At 44.0% G+C, this 22,545-nt stretch overlaps 1 protein-coding gene across 9 annotated transcripts in view; it reads right to left on the minus strand.

Annotated features, from left to right (window-relative positions):
- LOC148224150 (uncharacterized) overlaps positions 1-22,545 on the minus strand; it is a 444,317-nt gene that overhangs the window by 57,543 nt on the left and 364,229 nt on the right. For all 9 annotated transcript variants that reach the window (XR_015802075.1, XR_015802071.1, XR_015802073.1 and 6 more), the window contains exon 4: positions 7,873-7,936. Coding sequence is in view for 3 of the 9 variants with exons in the window: in XM_088160764.1 (XP_088016890.1) it covers positions 7,873-7,936 (64 nt within the window). In the remaining 6 variants the exon portion in view is untranslated. The remainder of the gene's footprint in view (positions 1-7,872; positions 7,937-22,545) is intronic.

Here is a 22,545-nt window from a genome sequence, read left to right on the forward strand (position 1 = left end):
ATGGACTATGGAGGGGTTTAAAGAGGCCATGAAGGGTTAGAGGCAGCCTCTGTTTTACATTTGACCTTTTTATCCCTTACTCAGAGCCTCTGGTGCCTTCAGAGGAAGACGGATGAACACAGAGGAGACGCCTTTTGAAAGAGCTTTGAAAACATTGTCCAGCACAGCTCTGGTGGCAGGGCAGTGAATGTTGCCTTTTATTGTGGGTTTAAGGTGGCAAACTCATACTTAGATTAACAAAGAGCAAGGAAAAAGGAGCGGGTGACGCAAGGATCACGGCTGTGGCTTTCCAGCCACGTTAATCCCCCAGCAGCCTGAGCTGCCCCCGAAAGGGCTGGGCTTGCTGGGAACGTTTCTGCCCACTTGAAGATCTGCATTTTAGCAGAGAATGAGGAGGCTACAACTTTCCCCGACGCTGAGAACGCCCCTCGGTGCTGCTGAGCTCACGGAATCACCGCACTCCTGGGAGCGGGGCGATGGGAAGGGCGCTCCTGCCCTTGAGACCACGGAACCACCACGGAACCCGAGCCAAGGACAAGTGGGGCAAGGCCAGGAGCAGCAGGGAAGGCGCCTCCCCTTCCCCTGCCAGAATCCCATCCCAGTCCACACGGAGCACATTGCTGTCAGTTAACGCTGATCCCAGCAGTCCGCTGGGCTGGCTTGGAAAATATTCCTAATATTATCCAGGTAGCTGACAAGGTAACAGCACACATGGTTCCTGTACCTTCTGCTAGAGCTGTGTGAGTGGCTTTTTTTCTGTTCATTTGCCCAAATAAAGCATCAGTGCCTTAATTTCCGTTGTTTCAGAAATTAGATCCTCTTGAAGAATGAAAGGATGCTGTGTTCGAGAGGGGTAGCATTTTTATGAAGACAAGCAATTAAAGGAAGCCATTAAAGATACTTGTGAAAATGATTCAGATTTTTATATATGATGACTAACTAACTTATTATTGCTCTTCTTGGTCAGAGATTAATGGGAATTTCTTAAAGGATAAAGGATTCTTTAACAAGCTTCAGGATACACAGGGCTTGGAATACACTATAATAATGTGAATTATAGAAAATGTGGCTGCTTATTTCCTTAACTAATGAACCAATGCTAAATCCAGAGATAGCAAGATGTCAAAAAAATCCAAACCCCAAACTAAAAAGAAACCCAATCAATACCTAACAAGCAAGTGGATCTTTTTACATTAATCTAAACCTAAACTTTAGAAAAAAAATCTCTCCCTTTAAGAGAATCAAGTTCCCATGTGCTCTAACTTGAGGTGGTAGAGGAACACACCAGCATGATCTCAGGAATGACTGAGAAGCACCAAAGACTATAAAGTGAGAGTTTAAAACCAGGGGATGCTGAATATTCAACAATTCCTTGTGAGGGGAAGGAGACAGCAAGGCAGAGAGAACAAACCTCTACTGCCTGTAAGAGCTTCCCGTGAAGAAATTGTCTTTAGAGGGATGACACCAATGTGCATGGGCAAAGATTTCTGTGCAAGCAAAACTGACTTCTAAGATCACAAGTAGCAAAGTCACTTGATGGTTCCCTTGATGATGGCACACATGGACAGCTTTCATTTTCCCAGCTCTTCCAGGTTTTAAGTGACCTCAGTGTTAGTGACCATCACATCCCCTCTGGGCTGAAAAGCCCATGCCAAGAGGCAGTGGTGCATCTCTAGGCTGACCCTGGCACTAAGGCAAGGGAGCAGGTAACACTTCAGGAGAGAAGGAAGTGGAAGGCAGACCAGTTTTCAGGCAGCTGAAAAGAGTGTTTGGCTCTTTTCACAACTGATTTGACAAGTGTTTTCTGCAGTAACTGCTCAGAGCAACAAACTGCAGTGACTCCTGTGCCCAGGTGAAGCAGCAATCGTTCCCTCTCTCTGGCTGAAACAAATAAACACAAACCAGCTATTTTCCAAAACGGATCCCAACCAAGCCAGGTAGTAGCAGTGAGCCTCCTGCAGCCTGACACCCAATTATTTTAATATCCACTACATCTTCCCTCTCTCAGGGTTCATTGGTTTTTTTCCTTTAACTTTCTGAAGGCACACAAAGAATTGAATAACCTTTTCTCCTCATACCTGGCTACAGCCACATCTCTGAGGGGGGTCCTTTCGACATTTTAAAGGACCTGAAGTGTGTGACAACATGGCACTGCAGTCAAGAATCTTGCCGGGAAACAGAATAAGAAGATTTATTTTATTTTTAATATTTGAAAGATTTCAAAAACCATTCAACTGGATTTCTCACTAAGAGGATGAGTGAAGAGAATCCTTTGTAACTAAGCTGGGAGGCCCAAGTCTTTTATCCATTGTTACACAGTTTTTCCCCAGGGCAGAGTTAGGAAGGCCTGCAAGCCCCAGCAGCTTAACAAGGCGAGTACACTGGGTGGGCTTTTCTGCATTGCCCAAGCTTCTCCTGAGGAAGGAGCTGCTGGAGCCGAGCGGGTCCTGTGCTCATCCCAGGCGTTATTTGGGAAGAACCTGGTGGCAGCAGTGCCCTCCCAGCAGTGACTGTGCCTGCAATGCACTCACAGCCCCTCAGTGCCCAGACACCTCTGCCTCCTCAATAAACCAGGAGCAAAACCATTCCACACAAGATTAGCAGTGAATTGGCACTTGGATTAATTGTTGTGCATCGGACTTTGCCAAGCCACCTCTTCGCGCTGGCTTTTTTAAGCCCTCATGCACAACTGGTTGGTCAGGGCTACCTTATCTCTTGCAGGACAGGCTGTGTAACAGGAGGAAACCAGTGTAACTGTGCTGCTGACACCTTTCTTTTCTTCCCTTTTGTACTTTTAACATCTGTATGTGAAAAGCCTTCAGCCCTGATGCAAATGGGCCGGTGGGTTTGGATCACATGGACCTGGATATTCCCTGAGCTTGGTTTACAGCAGGCGTGGACCCACTCGCCTTTCCAAGGGCTTGGCTGAAAGTGAGAACTTCCCTGAGTGATTCCCAACAATGTCAAAAGGAGCTCAGGGTCTGAAGCAGGGCACCCAGGACAAGTTCTTACCCCCAACCCCACAAACTCTTGCTCTGGGACTTTGCTTAATGCAAAGCCCTAAATATGCAATATCCCTGTCAGTTACATTTCCCCTGGCAGTGTTTCACAGCCCTGCCAGTCTCTGTGAAAGGTACAGGATTGCCCTGGCCATTTGTGCCCCAATAGCAGCCTCAGAGTTCACCATTCAAAGGTGCTCTCAAATTAAAGGTAAATAAAAGATTACTTCTAAGCAGTTAAGTCCCACTTTTCCTGACTTAAATTCGTGAGGCACCAACACAGCAGAAATTTTGAGGGCAAATGTCTTATGTACAAATCCAGAAGCAGAAGAATATGGAGTTTGTAAATAACAAGAGCAGTATTTGCTTCCTTGATCCCACTGAAAGTAATGGTCTGTGGTTTAGGTGTGTGTCAGTGCCATAAAGCAGGATATTCCTGGGGACTGGGTGCTCCATGTGTCAGTGATGGAGTTATGGAGTGGCAGTGGCCATTTCATGGTTAAGTTACAGAAGGGGTTTTACTATATCCTCAACTCTCCTGTTTATAATCCAACAAAAAGCTGAAGAAATTCCTGAGTCAGACCTGGAGCCATGGTTGAAATTTTTCTATAAAACTGGAAATGGATTCAGCCAGAGACTTTCAAATGATGGCACTCCCGAAAAAATACACAGCTCACAAGCCCAGACTTCAGCCTCCCTGATTTTCTCACACAGGGGTGAACCTGGGTATGAGCAAAACTGTTTGACAAAATTATTGCCCCTCCCAGGCCTCTTCTCCACTAAAGCCCAGCTCTCCTCCTTCAGCCCCACCATTCCCATGGAAATGCTGGAACAACCCAAGAAAAAAGCATCTTACTTATGTGCTATATTTTAATGTTTATGGTATGGCTTTTTGTATAATAGGAATAATCGCTATTGCTTTGTAGTACACTTACAACAAATAGCTTTTGAGATTGCTCAAACACTTTAGCTGCACTTCAGCTCTTAATCAAACTCAGCAGCTGTTTATTGCAATTACACCATAAAGCAATAGACATTATCCCTTAACTAACTGTCTTATTAATATAGGTAGTTACACAGCTATTTCATAGTTAGTCTTAAATAACTGCTTTTAATTATTTTATTAACATAAATAACCATCTCAATAAATTTAAATTAAATGCATATGTGAGAAAATGCAATTTAAAGCATTGCACAGAATTGCATCTGTTTACTAATGTTTAAATTGATGTCATTGTGTAATTCAATTAAAGTGCAGCTTCAATTTATTTTAATTTTTGATGGCCATGAAACACCTAAGACACCAGAACTTCCTAAACATTGAAATGGGCACTCTCTCTTCTTGTGCTGCTGTATTTTCTTGGCAATATCAGTTTGCTGTCAGGCGAAGAAGATTTCTCTTTACCCACAAAACTTACAATTTAATATCCCCTTTTAATTTTGTTTTCTTCCCATTCCCAAAGCAACAGATGACTGGATTGCATTTTGCCTTTTGGTTTAGTTGTGCAACTCTGCTTTGAGTGGAGAACAGGATTTTACTTTCCTGTGCAATGCTGGATCCTCCATGTCTTATGCCATTTGTTCTGCTGGGATCAAGCTCTTTGCCTTCAGCTAAAGGGAAGGCAGACATTGCCTGACCTGGCCTGAAATCCCCTTTTTCTTCCTCAGGGGGGCTCATCCTACCCCAAAAATCCCACAGTGCAGAGGAGGCAGCACTTGCACGGCAGCTTTTATCCCCCAGTGCCACCATGGAATGTGTCTCTGGAAAGGGACCCCAGCCCAGATTAGTGCATTCCATCCCTCATTTCCCAGAAAGCTCTGCCCAGCACACTGGCCTATTCAGATTCTCTTCGGGGAATGAAACAAAAATCTCCTCTCCTTACTCTGGTTTAGATGCTTCCCCCAAAGGATAAAGAGGAAAACGCTGGAGAGCAAGGAGAAAAGGAGAGGGACTCCCTTCACCCCGCAGAGAGAACAGATGATGTCAGGAAGCACTGGGAGAAACTAAAAGTGGAAAATGTAAGGCAAGAAGAGGGTGAAAATGAGGCTGGAAAACATAAAGATGCAAAAGGAGGTGAGGAGGTCTCACATACTTTCCTGCCAGCTCAAAACTTTTTAATTCTGTAGCTGCTGTAGGGACCTGCCAACGTGAACTGCTACCTCTCAAATCACAGCAAACCCCTCAAAAGTAACTGGGATATATTGAGAAAAAGTGTTGAAATCAGGAAAAAGTAAAGCAAAATTCCTCTGAGAGTCTTGATTGGGATCTCAGCAGCTTTATAGCCTTCTAAACTGTGGAAATCAAGGCATATTTGGCTCTTGGATGTCAGTCAATGCCAAAGATTTTACAGGGGAGCAATGAAGGGAAGAATTTGGTGGAATAAAGGTGACTATTGCTAAGTAGCAAAGTCCACCCCATCCTCTGGCTGCTCATCACAGGACACAAACTCCTTACAGGGAATGTTTCAAAGCAGGTTTCAATGCATTTCCAAGCAGGTACACTCTATGTCAGGAGGAAGGGGCCTCAGTGACACCAAGCCTATGGAAAAGGGGAACGTGGCTGGGACAGCAAAGCTGGAAACAGTAATTTATTGATTTTAATACTTCTATCCAAATGCACCAGGTAACATGAAGGAATAATTACAGGCTCCATCAGAGAGGGGTTGTGATCTGGCAGACACACCAAGCTCCCCAGGAGACGAGCTCTTCAAACTTTACAGACTCCACTGGGCAAAGACAGGTGACTCAGTACAAAGGCTTTTTACAGAAAAAAAATGTAGAAACCCAGAGAGAAAGCAGACATGTTTAAACTTCAGGTAACTGAGAGTGATCAGGGGTTGGATAATTGAAGTTCCAATGTATATTTGCCTACACTGTCGCTCACCTTTGAGCCCTACCTAGGCATCTTGACATTTATGTAGTCTGAAATCCTGAAAGCTCTGAGTTTAGACAACTAAATTGTTGCTTGTCAATTTAGTCTTGACTGAAAGACAGGTGTTTTGTTTCAGAGTAACACTCCTTTCAGACTCCTCTATTCCCAAGCTCACGTTACTGAGCTAAGGAACTATCAAAAATGAAATAACTTACAAGCAGACGAAGACATTTACATACCTCGAACAAAGGAATTCTTTGGGCAAAATAGGGATTTTTAATTATTGCTTGTTTTTTGTCATGTGGGATTCTCATCTCTGGCTCTCTGGTGGGAGCTGGAGGAGCTTGGAGGCTTTGAAGGTTCCTACGTTTTTGGTACTGCTATGCAGTTTTACAAGCGGATTGCAAAATGCTGTCTGAACAGAAATCCAGCTCAGAATTCTCCAAAAATGCAATTCTGGAAGCAGGCATACAACACACACAGCAGTCCAATGACAACGGGGCGAGCAAGGGGGACCTGTTAGGCTCATCCTAACTTTACCTCTATGTCAAAGTGGGTCATTATTGCCAGTCTCCATTGTCATCTCTAATAATTCCGGCTTCTTGGCATTGTGGCAGGGCTTGAACCTCAATCCCTTTATTTATGCCATTAAGTGTGCTGAAGGCAACAGGAGACAGGCTTCATCACAGTGACCTGCCAATAACCTCAGCTGTGACCTGGAGGGATCCCCAGTTTTGGCATAGGTTAAGGGTCTCATCTCATTTAGAACCTTAAGCTGGATTTGAACTGTAGCCCCAGAAGTAAAAAAGCCAGCATTTTTATCTAGGAAACCACATGGCTCTGGCTTCCTGATTGGTACTTGTGACATCCCAGTATTGGCAAACCAAGGACATATAAACTGTGTGCTCCATTTTCTGCCCTTAATTACGGCCAGGCAGTCCGAGTTTTCTTTCCTTTCCTTTTTCTTTTTTTTTAAAGGATTTGAGTGACAAAGTGACTATGCATATCATTCCACATTTGAACTGTAAGACTTCAGTATTTCTACCTCTAGTGTGTAATTGGATCAGCTGCCAGTTACAGAAAGGAGCTGGGTGAGTATTAAGTGTGTGGAAAATGAAGAAGAGTCCAAGTGTGAAGGGGAGGAATAATTTGACAAAGCCTGCAGTGAGCTGTACGTGGTTTTCTCGTTCCAAAATGGAGTAGGTTTTGAAGCGCATGAGAAAAACTGGCTTTGATTTATTAGCTTTGGTTCACAGAATGCCAGCCACAATCTTGGAGCAACTCAAGACATATGGAAAACCACAGTCCCTGCCCCAAGGAACTCACAATACCCACATTATCATACTGAGGATGGACCAGTGCCAGCCTGAAAACACTCTGCTTTTATCTGGGTCTTGAACAGCCTCGTCAGGCAGGGCACAGAGCTGCTGCCAGGGCTGGCATGGTGTGGTGGCCCTCACACCATCACACCCAGTGCTCTTTTGTAGGTCCCCAGTGTAACACTGCCTCACTTGAACCTGGAGCCTCTCAAAGAAATCAAGATGATGTAAATATGAAACAGTCCAGAACCCAACCACAAAAATCCATGGTAAATCTCAGCCCTTTAAACAGGTGATAAACAGGTGAAGACTGTGCAGTCAGAAAGTGACAGTGTTTCTGTCATGACATGAAAGTTGAGTTCCAACACTAAGCACAGGTAAGGCAGGATCACACAGACAGAAAGAGCTCTTTATCCAGCAAGTGTTCAACCATTTATACCTTTAACAAGTGCAGGCAAATCCTCTCAGATAAGAACTGGGAGTCTGTAGGCTCCTGGTCAAACTCTCCTGGTGGGACCTAGAACATTCTTTACTCAGCCTTCCAAGATGCAACTCAAGACAACAATCTAATCATGAGGTGGCCAATTTAGAAGATTAGGAGAGAGGCCTGCAGCCTGAAATCCAGGAGAAGGTCACAACATCCAGAGCAGCTCATGAAAGAAGCAGAAGAAATGGCAATTACCTGGAAATTCCCAGACAGTTGTCCCTTGGTTCCAGAAATGCTCCATAAAATCCAGCATGCTGACCTGTAAGGAGTAAGCAGGAAAAATTTATTAGTGATGGAAACAAGAATTACAAACATGCCAGGTGCTGCCCAGAAGGTGGAGAGAGCAAAAACCAATTGAGATTTGCTACCTCCCACCTCTAGGGGACTACACCTGGTGATTTGCTGCCCATAGGGCCAAACTGATATCCTGGGATTTGGCAATTCCTCTGCTCTGCCTTCAGCGGCAGCCACTAATTGAGAGAAGCAGTGTCCTGAAGGGCTCCAGGGTTATGGCCATAGAGTCAGGTCCTTTCTGGTATAAAAGCCCTGCAGACAAGTCAGTCAGCCAAAAACACAACAAAAAACCATCTCAAAATAATTTCTCTGACTCTCCAAGGGGGTTAGGGCATTAAGACACAATACCCTACCTCAAAGGAAGTCAAGATTGGATCAGAACATCTCAGAGAGATAGAGAAGGAGAGATGGCAAGAGGCAGCAGTGTAAAGGTTTTATCAGCATGAGTTGGGGATGACCACATTATTCATAGGTCACTGTGCTTTCCAGCTGACTAGCAACAGATGAAATAAGGAAAACAAGTGCAGATTTCCAGGTAACAGCTGCAGCCAAGGCTGCCTTTTCAGCTGCCCTTTTAGTGTGGAATATGCAGGCACTGCTCAGGAACCACCTGACTTCCCGTGCCAAAGGGAACCACTGTCAAGGAGGACACCAAGGTAACATTTGTGCTGTTACAGGGAGGAAACCTTCAAATGCAAGGCTTTTCCCTACAGCTTGCATACTTCCAGTATTTCCTAACACTGAACTAGAAGCACATCAGAGGTCCTTTTGGATCTCCAGCAGGAAGGCACCAGGAATGGGTGCCTTTATTATCCTGATGTCAATTCACAATTGCTACACCAGAAAACAGGCACAGTCCTTCATGTTCCACAGCAGCAGCCACTACACAGACTTTGTTACCTAACAAAGATGTTAGATATCAAATAAATAAATAAATAAATAAAAATCTTTATTTATACCAAAATGATACCATTCTGTCAGGCTCTGCATAGAGACTGTCAGGGACTACTCCTGTTCCTGGAAGGTGCCATCTAATCAGATCCAATATCATCCCAAGATCCCCACAGCTGAGGGGGAAATTCCTCTGCCATTCCTGACACTTCTCAAATTAGCAAGAGCTTATAGGGATGAGGATTTGTGGGATCCCTCTCCTGCCAGGGCTGGATGCACACAGGGTAAGGGAATGCCCTCCTGCTCTCTGCTGAATTCTCTCACCCTGCACTGCGCTGTTGTTTCCTGTGCTCAGAGATCTCCTACTTGTGTTTGAACTCTCTGAATACTCTCTTCAGCTCCACACAAGGAGCCAGAGGCCTTGGTAACCTTCTACCCCAGCAGTTCTTTTCCTGCAGTCAGGAAATTAGCTCTCTTTTTTTGTTTCCCTTTTTTTCCCCCCTCATTGCAAAGAACTAGGGGAATTCCCCCTTCCTGTGCCTGGTTTCATGCCAGGCTCTGATGGCAGTGGTTGGTCACAGCAGCAGAAAAACCCAAGCCACGTCACTCACAAACAACAATGCCACACTTTGTGTAGGGTTTTATGTCAATATTTTGATAATTTCAGCTATTCCACATTCTTACTGGTATTGAGATACCTAGAAAACAATGTGTGCTTCAAGTAACTCAGTAAGCATCATGACAGGCTTGTGTGAACACTTCTTCCCATAAAAACTCAAATCAGGTAAAACTCTGAGACTTGATTTTCAGCTGATACAAACCCACAAAGATAATGTAATTGCTGGCATGACAGCTCTCACTCTGAAATGTCCTGGCCCCTCTGTCTCCTCTGTGTGAGCAGAGGGAACAGATACCAGCAGGGGAAGGTTTCACATCTTAGTTCGCACCAGGAGCTGCTTTTTAACACAGCAGGATTTATTTTTCCTTAATCCAAGAATTTTTCTCTTTTTAAATTTTTTTTTTAATGTAATCAACAAGAGAACTCCCCTTTCTGTTGTCTCCAGCTTTGGAAGAGGAGCCTGATTTATATCTTCAGCTAAAAATCCTCCCAAAGTCAGGAGAGAATGTGGTGGGAAAAGGATTAGAGAGGAAAGTCAGTAGCACTTCTAATATATTTTACCAGGATATAGGAAGAAGATAAATATGAGACAGACAAACAAGAAAGTTTAGGAAAGAAGGGGGGAAACACATGGAAGGTGTAGTAACTCGAGGCAAAAAGAGGACTGATGGATAGCTGGGCTAGCATGAGTGAGGAAGGGTAAAACAAATCTTTTCAAAGCATGATAAAAGAAAACCAAATTGCATTTTAAAAAACTAGTGAGAGAAAAAAAAAAAAGTCAGAAGACAAATAAAACAGACAGGGGGGATTTCCAAGAGCATAAAAGCAGAGGTCAGTGCCCCATGGTCATTTCCTAAGAAAGGAGGAAGCAGAAGTGAAAGAAAATACCCAAATATAAAAAACTCCTTATAAACAAAGGGCACATTGACTGCTTGCCCATGATTTTTTTGAAGGTTTGCTATCAGCATATCTCCAGTGATAAATGCCTTCACATGATGCCAGCTCTCTGCAGGCACAACTGCAGCAAATCAATTCTGCCAGGCTGCGGACAAAGTGACAAGGAATCACTTCCCCCATTCCACGTGGCACAGCCTTGGTCCATGCACATCCTGAGGAGAAATCCTCAGGAAAGGAGCACAGGGCAGCAGGGCAGGAGTGTCCAGAAGCACAGAGGGAGAAAACACAAATGGGGAACTAAATTGGCAGCCTGGAGCTTCATTCATACAATGATTGCACAAGTCCATCTCTGACCAAAGCTTCTCATTCCACGTTCTGCTCCTATTGCTCCTTTTCGTGCCTTGGCAACTGGTTTGTCTAGGCAGAAAAAATACTTCTAGATTGTTCTTGCCACACCCACCAAAACCTGCAAATTGTCCTCTGAATGGCAACAGCATCCACAAAAAGACTGGAACGACAAGAACGTGTTCAGGAGCTGTTTGGTGACTGGTGAGCCCAGGCTGAGCCCTGTCATGACAGTAACCTCGTGTCATTCACTAAACCCCCTAAGCTCAAACTCATGTCCCAAACTGCCTCCTCAGTGCCCTGGAGCACAGCTCCAAGCTCAGTTTTCCATGGAGTGAGGAGCACCTGAGGCATCCCACTGACCTGAAGATCCATGGCAGGGATGTGCAAGGCAGTGCTGGGCAGGGATGGGGCTCCATGGAAGAAGGGTGGATGGAAAGGCTTCATTTTAAAAGTAAAGACATATCGGTGACCCTCAGAATTTATGCAGAAGCTTGATGGGGTTAAAAGTTGTGCCCATTGATGTGTTTCCAAACAACCTCCAGGCATTATCCTGCACGTGGGCAAATGCTGTTTTCCTTCCATCCCATCAGTGGGGTTCTGTGATTAGCACTGAATTTCCAAGGCAATATTCTGCCTATTGATCAGAGCCCCATTCTGGTAGGCAGAGAGTGAGACTAACACTGGAAGTTGAATCTGCAGTGTGGATGTGCACATTGACTTGCAACAAAAGAACCACAGCCTTCTGTTTATCAGTAAAACCCAGTGGTATCACCCAAAGACAACAGGCTGGCCCCAAAGCCTCAATTTCACAAACTCCCACATCGTGCTGCCACAAAGAAGAGGCTGAGCAGATCCTGCAGCCTTTCCTCAGACCTCAACTGTCATGGAAGTATTGCTTTAACTCACCACAAGCACTTCTGTGCACACCATCTTTGCCAAAAGAAATACTGCTTTGGTTTGGGGGCGTTTGGTTTGTTTGTTTTGTGGCTGGGGTGGAGAAAAAAAATGCACGTTAATTTTTTTAATGGCAAAAAATGTGGATAGAAATCCACATTGTTTTGTTTTTTTTGTGGAACAGACAGCAAAGAAACACAGAACAGCCTTTTTCTGTCCCCCCACACCCTTGCTCTGTACACCACTCCTGCTTTAAGATTAACTGTCGGTCTGTGCTCCCCTTGAGGCCAGCCATTCTTTGGATTTGGTTATTATATCAAGGTGCATTTGTGCTTCTAAATGGGCAGCTGTACTGTAAATGGAGCACAAAAGAGCAAAATTCAGCCTGCTCCAGCGTGGGTCCAAAGCCTGGCGTGTCTGTGATGCTGTAGCCTTTTGTTTCAAATGCAGATAGATAAACTACAGCCTTTTTTTTCCATGACGGTTATAATGCAGAATACGAAAAACTCTTGGGATGGTTTAAGCTGCAGGGTATTCTCCCAGAGTTCTGTCCAAAAATAATCTAGTAAAAATGTGGACAGAGAACCATCGACCTCTGCTTTCCCCCGAACATATGCAGCTCTGATCAGTCTGGTATTTCAAGAAAAACAAGGTCCTGAACCCTAATCCTCAGACACATAACAAAGCGCACTTCACAGCTGTGATGCACAGCTACTATCAGCTCCGAGGCCTGAGTGGGTCCCAAGACAATGCCTCCTTTATCACCCAGAGGACAAATATCTAGACAGCAATATTTTCTGCTTGAATGCTTCAAGCATCTCTCGCAACTCCTGACTGAAAGAGAAAACTGAGCTGAGAGTGTTTGCTGAGTGATTATTTTAATTTACTACTTGATGTAAATCTAAATGAACTGACATCCAGCTTGAGATGGACAGAAAACAATCATTGTGAAAAAAGAAAGAAGGCTAATATTACAATATCATTTGAGTAGCACAGGTTTAGGCAACTTTAGCAGTGGCAATGTAATAGATAGTCAGGCACGGTTTGCATTTCCTTTTCTTCACTCAATTACCATAATAAGTTCTGTAATTTTAGGGCTGTTTATTTATCAGGCGACGATAACAAAGACGCTCAGAACACGGTGTCTGAATGCAATAGTACAAAGCAGCCCAGTGATGGCCCCTGCATGCAGAGGGATTGCTGATTCCCACACACCTGATTATCCCTGTGTACCTGTGCTCAGAACCAGCAGTATCCCCCTTTTTGCTAATTGCCAAAATGGCACAGGCTCAGCGCCTGACTTCAGGCAGAGCGAGGGAAAGGGGCAGGAAGGGAAGAAAAACTTCCTGGTGAAGTTCTCCAGTGCTTTAAAAACCTGTCAAGTCGCTCTGCTGAGCTTTCTGGTAGGAACAATAGATTTGGGACCTGGCCTGCCTGCACCAGGGAATCTGTCACTGCTGCTCTCTGATCCAGGCTTCCAGCGTTTGATGGCTGCACAGTGTCACAGAACAGCTGGAGGAGAGGCACCCCGGCTGTGCAGGAGACGGAGGGGAAAAAACAACAAACAAAAAGCAAAAGCAGTGGTTTCTCTGTGGGGCAGACACACAGTTCTGGGCTCTGCCAGTGTGGTGCCCTGCACTGAGAGGAGCAGGCACTGCTGTGCCAGCACCCATGCCCGAAGGAGTGCCAGGGAGAAGATGTAACACAACCCTGTGGGGCAGTCCAGCAACAGCTTCCTTCCGGGGATTCACCATCTCCTGCAGCTCCTCACAGCATTTTTCCAGTAGAGGCCACCTCCACGGGCCTCTCCAGTGGCACCACCAGTGTGGATGAGTGGGAGGGAGGCACCACAAACCCATCACTCTGTGCCTCTCTCAGCATGTCAAAGCCCGTGCTGCACCCCCAAGGATGGCTGAATGGCAACTCTTCATTACACCCTGAGACGCTCATGGCAGCTTTTGGGGGGTTTGTGGTTGGAAAGATTGATCTACATGCCTAATTTCCTGCACATTGCCTTAGAAGTATGAACTTAATTTGGAACAAAACTCACAGAGTAATGTCCATTTCGCATATAGCAGAGATCGATGGAAAATCCCATGAGTGAATAAGAATAAAAGGAGTTAAATGAAAATGGAACTCAATGGGTTTCTGAGAATGCCACTCAACAGCCTGGAGGTTTTGGAAGAATACCAGGCCTTCCTATTCAATGGCTTGAGCCACTACCTTAAAGAAATCTCTGCAGTTCCTTCTTAAATTCTACAGGAGGCTCAAAAGCACGTCGGAAATATTTTTACTCCGTACCATAAGATGTTTTTCATCAGAGTAACATGCCTCTTAACCCATAGCCATATATTCAATTAAATTGCATGGGCATATGTGTGTTTATTTACATAATGTGTAAATGTATAGCTGGGTATATATAAACAAAAGGCTTTGCTAACAGGGAGGAACACACATGGCGGTGTAATTTGTGTATACGCACACTGTGCGACTGCAGCCGCTCACGTCAACACCATCCATCACCTGTATTCACCAAAACCCCGGCAGCTCTGCTCCACACACTGCCTACAAGTCCACCACCATGATAATCTCCTTCCTCAATTAATTAAGGACAATTTAAATATTTTAAGTGAATTACATTAACATGACAAAACAGTAACATTTAAATTGTGGGGCTGTGAGGAGGAGAAAACCTGTGACAAAGTCCCTCTTTCAGCACAGTTGCGGAGAAGGATCTTACAAATTGACAGTGTACATTATGCACAGCCTAACTGTGGACATTTTCTGTCAAGCACTTAAACAGAAAGACACAACAACGGCTCCAGTGTGAAAAAGGAATTATCTGTGGGGGACTGGTCCTCACTGAGGGCAAGTTTGACAAGTCCAAGCAGACACCTGGAGCAGCATTTAAAATAACCCTGCCACACCAAAGAGGTTCATCATGAAGCCCTGTCTAAATTACTGTGGGTTTGCACAGAGCCTCCATTAAGTGCCCTTATGGAAAAACACTATTAGTCTACTGAAAAGAGTATTTTTTAACTGCCCCTGTCAAATATTGCTTCAGTAACAAGGCTACAAATGCAGGGCATGGAACATCACAGATGAAAATTAATTTTTTTTTGTTAGGTCTGTGGGGCTTCTTACAATGGGTCTGAAATTTTACATTCAGGACTCAGCAGCAAAATAACATTTTCCCTTCTAGGGACAAAATTCTGCAAGGAAAGTTTTCGAGAAATCCAGCTCGTATTTATCTCCTCCCCGTGCAGCCACTATGGATCTCGCACTCCTTCCACTGATGAAGTGACTGATTAACACATCCCGTTACTGGGATTTGCAAATTAAAGGCTGGATCCTGCCACACGCCCGTGAGTCAGCCTTAATCACAGGAGCAGCCCCGAGCAGGAGCAGGGATTGGGCCCATCCAGAAGGAGCAGAGCTTCATGAGCCCCTCCATGTGCTCATGGAGAACATCCAAACTCAGGGTACTCTGGGACGAATACAAGCACAGGTTATGGTGAGAGCCAAGGCCTGTCCACAGAAGGACCTGAAAGTCCTCAGAGCTCCTGCTGCTCTTTCTCCACCAGCCTCAACTCTGCCCAGCGTGTGATGTCACGTTGTAGAAATTATGGTGATGTCACAAAGCACAAACTGAAATTTCCTGAAAACCCAAATTCTGGCTGAAACCCCCCAAGGCAGTTTTCCTGCCAGTGAGAAGCAGAGGACCAAGAACCCCACCCTTGAGAGAAGAGGGATTGCTTACCCAGGAAAAAAAAAATCCAGGGTGCCAACATTTCACTGTGAAGACCACACTGCATTTCCTGTTGGCAATTCTTAGCTGTAATTATGGAAACTATTGCAATTAGGTTATTCTAATTATGAAAATCTATTTCCTTTTCAAGATTTCAGAGCAACCTTTTTTTTTTTTTTTTAAATGAAAAAGAACACATAAAAACACTGAAATCCTTTGAATTCCTTCTCGTGCCACAGAATCTGAGCACAATTTATCTAGATAAGTTTTAATTATAGCCTTTCCAGAAAGACAGTACTCTGTATAAATAAAAAGAAATATAATTGATAAATGTAGTCAGATGGTACCAGGTTGTTTAAATAGACCATTAAGCTCAAAATGTCTAAAGTTAAATTAGATTGTATTCTCTTTCACCTAGGGCTTTTGTAAGGCACAACTGGCATGTATAGTCTTGTCCACATTAATTTTTACTGCCACGGTCAAAAAGCAGCATAAGTCTGCAGCTTGTGTAGAATTTTCTGTCTTTATTTGACGTGATCACAGTGGATGAATTAGCTCCCTTGGTGCAGAGAGTGAAAGAAGGTTAGTTGAGGGAAATAAGGAATTTTCAGAGGAAAGAAAAAGTTTGAGGGAAACATATGGTTTAAATGCTCTAGCCTATTTCAGATCAAGCTGAGAGAGTTGAGATCTGTTGGTTCAGAGATCCAGTTCACTGCACATTCCTACTGTGCCTGCCTACTAATTGCATCCCATGTTTGTCAATCAAATATTTGCAATTAACAAAAATATTCCCTTAAGAGACATATAACAGAGGCTGCTAAGGATCCATTGCTTTGCTATTAGACTCGGCTCCAAAAAAATAAAAAAAAAGGTCTTTAACAATATTCTGCTGATGATGACACTGCCAGACACTTCCAGTCAAAACATTAACAAGCAGAATAGGTGGCATGGGGGCTTTTCAAAGAGATTTTTTTCAAAGAAGAAAAACTTTGATCTTAGTGTTTCTGACCCATCCTCCACCTCTGATTCTTCAATCTACAAGTATATATAGTGGTTTAATTTCACTCAGTGCATAACTTGCCTAAGGAGAAACGTTGATCTAGATTTTTTTTTTATTTAACTCCAATTTAACTGATGCTCTAAAGCTGGCCTATCACTGCATAATGCACACTCACACGAGGTTTCTAAGCAGAAACTGAAGAAAGCAGACTAGAATAATAAGAAATGCACAAGGTTCAGAGGAAACATTAATTTGTAAATAGGTAGAAACACCAGTAATTTGTTGGGAATTGAAGACCTTCTGTATGAAACAGTGAAGCTTAGCAGCTGTGCACTGCTGTTTTATAAATCAATATTACATCTGAAGGAGGTGTTTGAATGCTTGTATCATTGTGGTTTGAGTCAAACAAAGTTCTGTGATAAGAAACGATCAAACAAAACAAACAAAATCCCTTCCCCTGTCTCGCCGGATAAATTCCAAACATAATTCCACAAGAGGGATAGAACATTGAAATCATCCACTTTTTTATAATTGCATAAACCCCTCAGTCACAGAAAGATGATTGGATTGGTGATGGACTATTGTATTCTCAAAGACATGGCTCATGCCAACGGAGAGCTCCTGCGGAACGATAACAGCGCCGGCATTTTCCGTGTGACCTGTGGTGGGCTTCAAACCCCATCCCAGCCAAAATGCCGCGCTCCGGAGCGAGCATGACTGGGACCGGGGGACTCCAGCCTTGCCTTCCACCTCCACGACTAATTCCTTCAGTGCCATGAGAAACCTCTTATCCTCACTGCTGCACTTGCTGCTGCTAAATAACACACAGCCAGCCAGCGAGGAGAGCTCACGCTTCAGCCAAGCCTATCCAAGGAAAAATGTGCCAGCGCAGCCCGGCAGGTACAGCTTGATTTGCAGATTTGCCTCGTGTCAACACAGCCTGCACCTGCAAGCAGAACCTTTCTCCTGCCATCTTCCAATTCTCCCACAGAAAATGAAGCAGAATCCCCGCAATGTTAATGATTTTCCCAATCAGACGTGATCTAAAATGCTGCGTGCCCCCATGAGTGACATTGCTTCCTTTCCTCAAAGGCTGTAAGTAATCATGAAATGTTCTGAAGGCACAAAGGAGCTGCTTTCCCTCGCCTTTTTTTTTTTTTAATCTTTATAAACCATTTCCTTAATTTAGGCTGTGGCTTAAAAAAATCTCAGCATCACAAAGCTATGTCTTTGGGGCTGTAATACTTGCAGAGAATGGGCAAAGACACAGCATTTCTCATAACCCACCAAGCCCAGTTTCGGGAGCCTCAGGAAAGAGAGGGAGTTGGGAGAGCGGTGTGTGCAAAGCAATATCCTGGGAGACATCTGCTGGCCACGCCGAGCTCCGATCCCCCTCTGCAGGCACTGACACTGGGGCTCGGGACTTTGTGAGTCAAGGGGCAACTCGGCGGTCACACAAATCATAACTGCACAGGAAACAAGGATCAACCAACAGCCCTGCCTTTGGGCTCCATAAAGGATTTAGCAACATCCTTATTGTCTGCCTGATTGCGAAAGGAAGCAAATCCATCCCTGCGACTGCAGGGAAGCGGAGAGGAGAGGCGGGATGGCAACAGCCCACTCCAAACCCGTGGGCACCACTCCAGCCCAGTGACCAGGGACACTTCCCTGCCACTGCTGGATAAACACACTCCAAAGCTGGCACTGGCATCCCCCAGCTGCCTCTGTGCCCCTGCAGGCAGATAAAGCAGGACACAAAGCTGGGCGGCACAGGGAGCACAGGGACGAGGCACAGCCTGGCCAGCCTGCACACGGCTGCTGCTGCTGCTGCTGGGGGATTTTGAATCACAGGCTTGCATCGAAAAGCCCCGTTTGTAAACACCCAGCTCTCGTTTTGCAGGGGGTTGTCAGATTACAGAATCTTATCATCAAGTTTGAGGTGGGAAAAGAAGAGGAGGAGATGGAGGAGGAGGGTATTTTTGTTCCTGTCCTTCATTTCCTGATAAGGAGACACTTTTGATCCAAGAGATTTTTTCTTTCTTCTTTTTTTTTTTTTTCTTCTTTTTTTTTTGTTTGTTTTTGTTTGGGTTTTTGTTTTGTTTTTAATCTGGTAGCATAAATTCGTTTCACAAGATACAGGTGTTTGAAAAATTTAAGAAGTTCTGTGGTTTTGTATTCCTGGGCTCATTGATGAGAAAGCTTACACGTGATGGCATGGTGAGCTGAAGCAATGATTAAAAGGCTACTGCATATGCTCTTCCCAGCTGAGTTGTTGTTTTTAGAGCACACAGAAAGTGTCTGCACCAGCTGCTAATAAGCTCTTTTGCGACTCTAACATCATGATCTGATCACCCCAGAAGTGCAGAGTGGGAGCTGAAGAACTTGGTCTCAGCAATTTGACAAAAAACATCCCTGACATATTTCAGCTACCGCGGAAAGTTTGTGACACTGGAAGGAAATGAAAATGCCTGTGGAAGGTTGAACAGGAACGTGGGGCTTGTGTTTGTGTGCACATGAGATTTAAAGCCACGGGTAGAGCAGGGCCATGTGTGTTTTCAAAGGCACAAATGGGAATTAGACACACAACTTCCGTTGACTTCCAGTGAAAGAACTACCCCTCGTGCCTTTGAAATTCTCCCCCTCGGTAAAACCAGGACTGAAAACCCGGTTTAAAGGGGATTGGAGCTGGAGTGCAGCTGCTTTGGGATTCTAATTGAGAGGCACAAGACAAAACCACCCCAAGAGATGTTTCACAATGTCCCAAAGACCAGCTTTTAACACCAAGCGCTCAGAACTTCAAATCTAGGGCGCTCTAAAAGTACCACCTGACCTGATGGGGGCCAGTTCAGGAATTTCCAGTGGAGGGCAGAACTAATTGTTATCCCTTGGAGGGCAGGAAGAGCAGGCTGGTCACACCTGAAGGTCTAAGCCGTGCAATTCTCCCAGCTCAAGCCAACCCGTGCTGTGTCAGAGGAGGAGAGAGGTGTGTGCATCGAGGGCAGGTGTTCTGAGGTGGTTTTGGCTCTGGTGTTGGGGAAGGTGGCAGGAGCTGCTCAGTTCGTGTGCTCACTGTGTCGTGCTGTCTCTGCGGGACGGCTGTGAGCAAACAGTCTGAGGATGTTTTAGCAGTGCATAGAGCTGCATATATTTGCCATAAATAGGAGTTTATTCTTTGGCAGACGAGCCAGCATTAGAGCTGCAAAAACACACGGAATATAGTAAGTGCCAGGGAAAGGAAAACCAAGCAGAGAGACAATCTGTGAAGCAGAAGAAATAAATAGAGACTGAACAGAAAGAAAAAATAGAAGGATGAGGGGCAAAAACTAAAAAGTTAAGGTGAAAAGGAAAGAGGAAGATAGAGGAAAAGAGAGAAGTCAGGAAAATTTGGGACTCCTCACTTGTGGGAATGGCACAAATCCATCAGTGATGCTTTGCTTAGCTCTGGACACCCCAACTGCTTCTTTACCCAACTCCTTAAAAAAGCAGCTGATTCCCAAGGCAATGCGACTGAGTACATTAATTTTTATTAATCCTCAACCATAATAACTAAAACTGACCTATTAAAATAAGTACCACTGGGTTTGGGGGTTTTGTTCTTTTTTTTCAATAAAGAAGAAACAAAGGAAAAAGGCAAACCAAAAGTTTTAAGAGGACAGCCAAGACATGATGAGCAGCACCCATGAAGTGCAAATGTTCACCTGTGTTTAATCAAGAAGGAATCTTGAGCAGTACTAAGTGAGGACATCAATTGTCCCTACCCATTCAAACAGATATAACAATAAATTAAAAAAAATTTTAAAAAGAAAAATTAATAGGTCATGTAATTGATAATTTTTCCTGGTGTTTTCTCTGATTTTCAAAATCCTGTTTAAATGAGCAGAGATGACAATGGCAATTTCTGCTTGAAAACAAAATCTGAGCTCAACAACCAAAGGGCAGCAAAACCCCACTCTTTTCCTAGGCAGAGCTGAACTCAGCATTAATTAATTTAGGACACAACTTTCTGGAGCTCAGTTATTCCCTTGGGCAACAACTTTACCTCCCATTAATTTACAGTTCAATGGCAATTTTATGGATACTTGAACTTTTATTACTGTCTAACCTATACAACCAGAGTTGAACAGATTTTGCTAGTAGGATAAATGATCACTTGGTTGTAAAATGAGTTATTGGAATTGCCTTTTCCATACATTACAGACACTCAGAGGTGGCTTTCTCTGTCCAAAACCCTGAGACCAGGGAGGGGACCCTGCCCCAACACCATCAGGACAAAGCTCCTGGCTCCCTGTGACCCAGACAGAGTCTGAGTGCCCAGACCCAACACTCCCTCTCTCCAGAACTGTATAAAAAATTAAATGAAAGACTGAAACAACGCCCCTGTTTTATAAACCAGGCCACTCTGGGAAGCAGGTGGCCCCAGGGCCACATCTGAGGGCACTGCTCGGTGCTGGGTGGTGCAGATGAAGAGCTGGGGTAGAAAAGCCTCTCCCAGAGCTCCTGTGACTGTTAAAAATTATGACTATGGGCAAAATTATCAGCAGCTTATTATTCTTAGCTCAGAGTATTTATCCTCTGATATTGATTTTATTACAGAAAACTCCTTTAGTATGTAATAAATACAATTAAAATTGCTTTGTGCTGCTGGCTTAAGAGTATCACTATAATATTTAAAAGAAATGTGGGGCAAATTATTTTAGTATTATGGAAAGGATAAAATCCAGCACAGTGAAAAACACCATTTTTTGAGAAAGAAAACAGTACAAAATATTAATATCACCTCAGTCAATATTTCAGTTTTAGATAAAATTCACCTTGAAATCTAGCCATCAATTTCTTATAACATCAGAATTGATTTTTAAAAAAGAATAAAATTTAGTAGTAACTTCATTTAAATCCAGTCTAAGTCTCTTGCCCTTCAAAAATGAATGTAACTGAATGGAAAAGGTTAGGGGGTGGGTTTTTTCAGTTTTAAATCCCATTTGGTGAGTACCTAAAATCTGCACCTCGACTGAAACAATCAGTGGTGCACACGAGCTCCTTGTGGGATCCTCCAAAGATCCCCTTGGTGCAGGATCACTGCTGCCTGAGAAATTCAGCTCCAAGCTCCTTTTAAGAACTTGGGAGATCCAGATGCAACAGTGAAAAGTGGGAAGGAGTTTGCACTTGAGGAGAATGGCTTTGTGAAACCCTTCAAGTATTTAAGAATTAGAGCTATTAAATGCATGATCTATGACTTTTAAAGCTCTGATCTGCCTAATCTTTCTTGCATCCCTCTCCCCCAAAGGCATTAATAAAGCCCAAATTAAGCCATGCCAAATCCTCATTTTCCATCTGAGTTTGATGTTTCAAAGGCTCTGCTGTTCTACCTTTGTTTTGACATACAAAAATGTCACCTCTGCTAGGAAATGTGCATATTTGGCAAGAAAAGAGGAAATAAAGGCTTCCCCTGCATTGTAAGCTGTGTGCTACAGTCTGTCAGCAATCAACAGGGGCAGATGTTAAACTCACCATCCTCTCTTAGAAACTGGTCTTCAATTAATCAAATGCCTTTCTGCCCCCTAAGGTATCCCTGAACCTGGAGGTCCAGCATATCCATGAGCCCCTTTCTCCAGAGGTGTGATAAGAAAGTATCCCAAATTAGATGGACCCAAAAATCACAAAAATGAGTCTGTGTTTAAATCTGGACTTCACCTGAGCTAGCACATCATCAAAGGCATCCTGGGCTTTCTCTGTTTTGGGGACTAAGTGGAACCAAGCTCCACTTTTGCTCCCTTTCAGTCCCAAAGAATGACTTATGTTTCTGAAAGCTCTCCTTTCCCCTTCCATAATGGTTATTGGTTTGATAAAACGTTTTATTTCCCTTCACAGCATGATTATTGTCAAGGACTATAAAGGCCAGAGCAGCATTTTACAAATCCAAATAAGATTATCAGAGAAGCACCTTAATATTTTGCAAACTCAAGTTTTTTACCTTCTTCACACAGGTTGTGCCACTTCTCCACCACTGCTTTTAACTATTTCAGTGGAAAGAAAAGAAAATGGAGAATAGAAAGTGTGATTTCTACCTGTGCATGCCCCAGTGGCACCTTTGGACAAGAACCTTTCAGCACAGGAGCTGGTCCTTCCAAAGGCCATCCAGCTGCACACCCACACCTTTTATTTGCTCCCTTCCAAGCA

Source organism: Sturnus vulgaris, chromosome 3, assembly GCF_052056855.1.
Source record: "Sturnus vulgaris isolate bStuVul1 chromosome 3, bStuVul1.hap1, whole genome shotgun sequence".
In the NCBI taxonomy this organism is placed as follows: Eukaryota; Metazoa; Chordata; class Aves; order Passeriformes; family Sturnidae; genus Sturnus; species Sturnus vulgaris.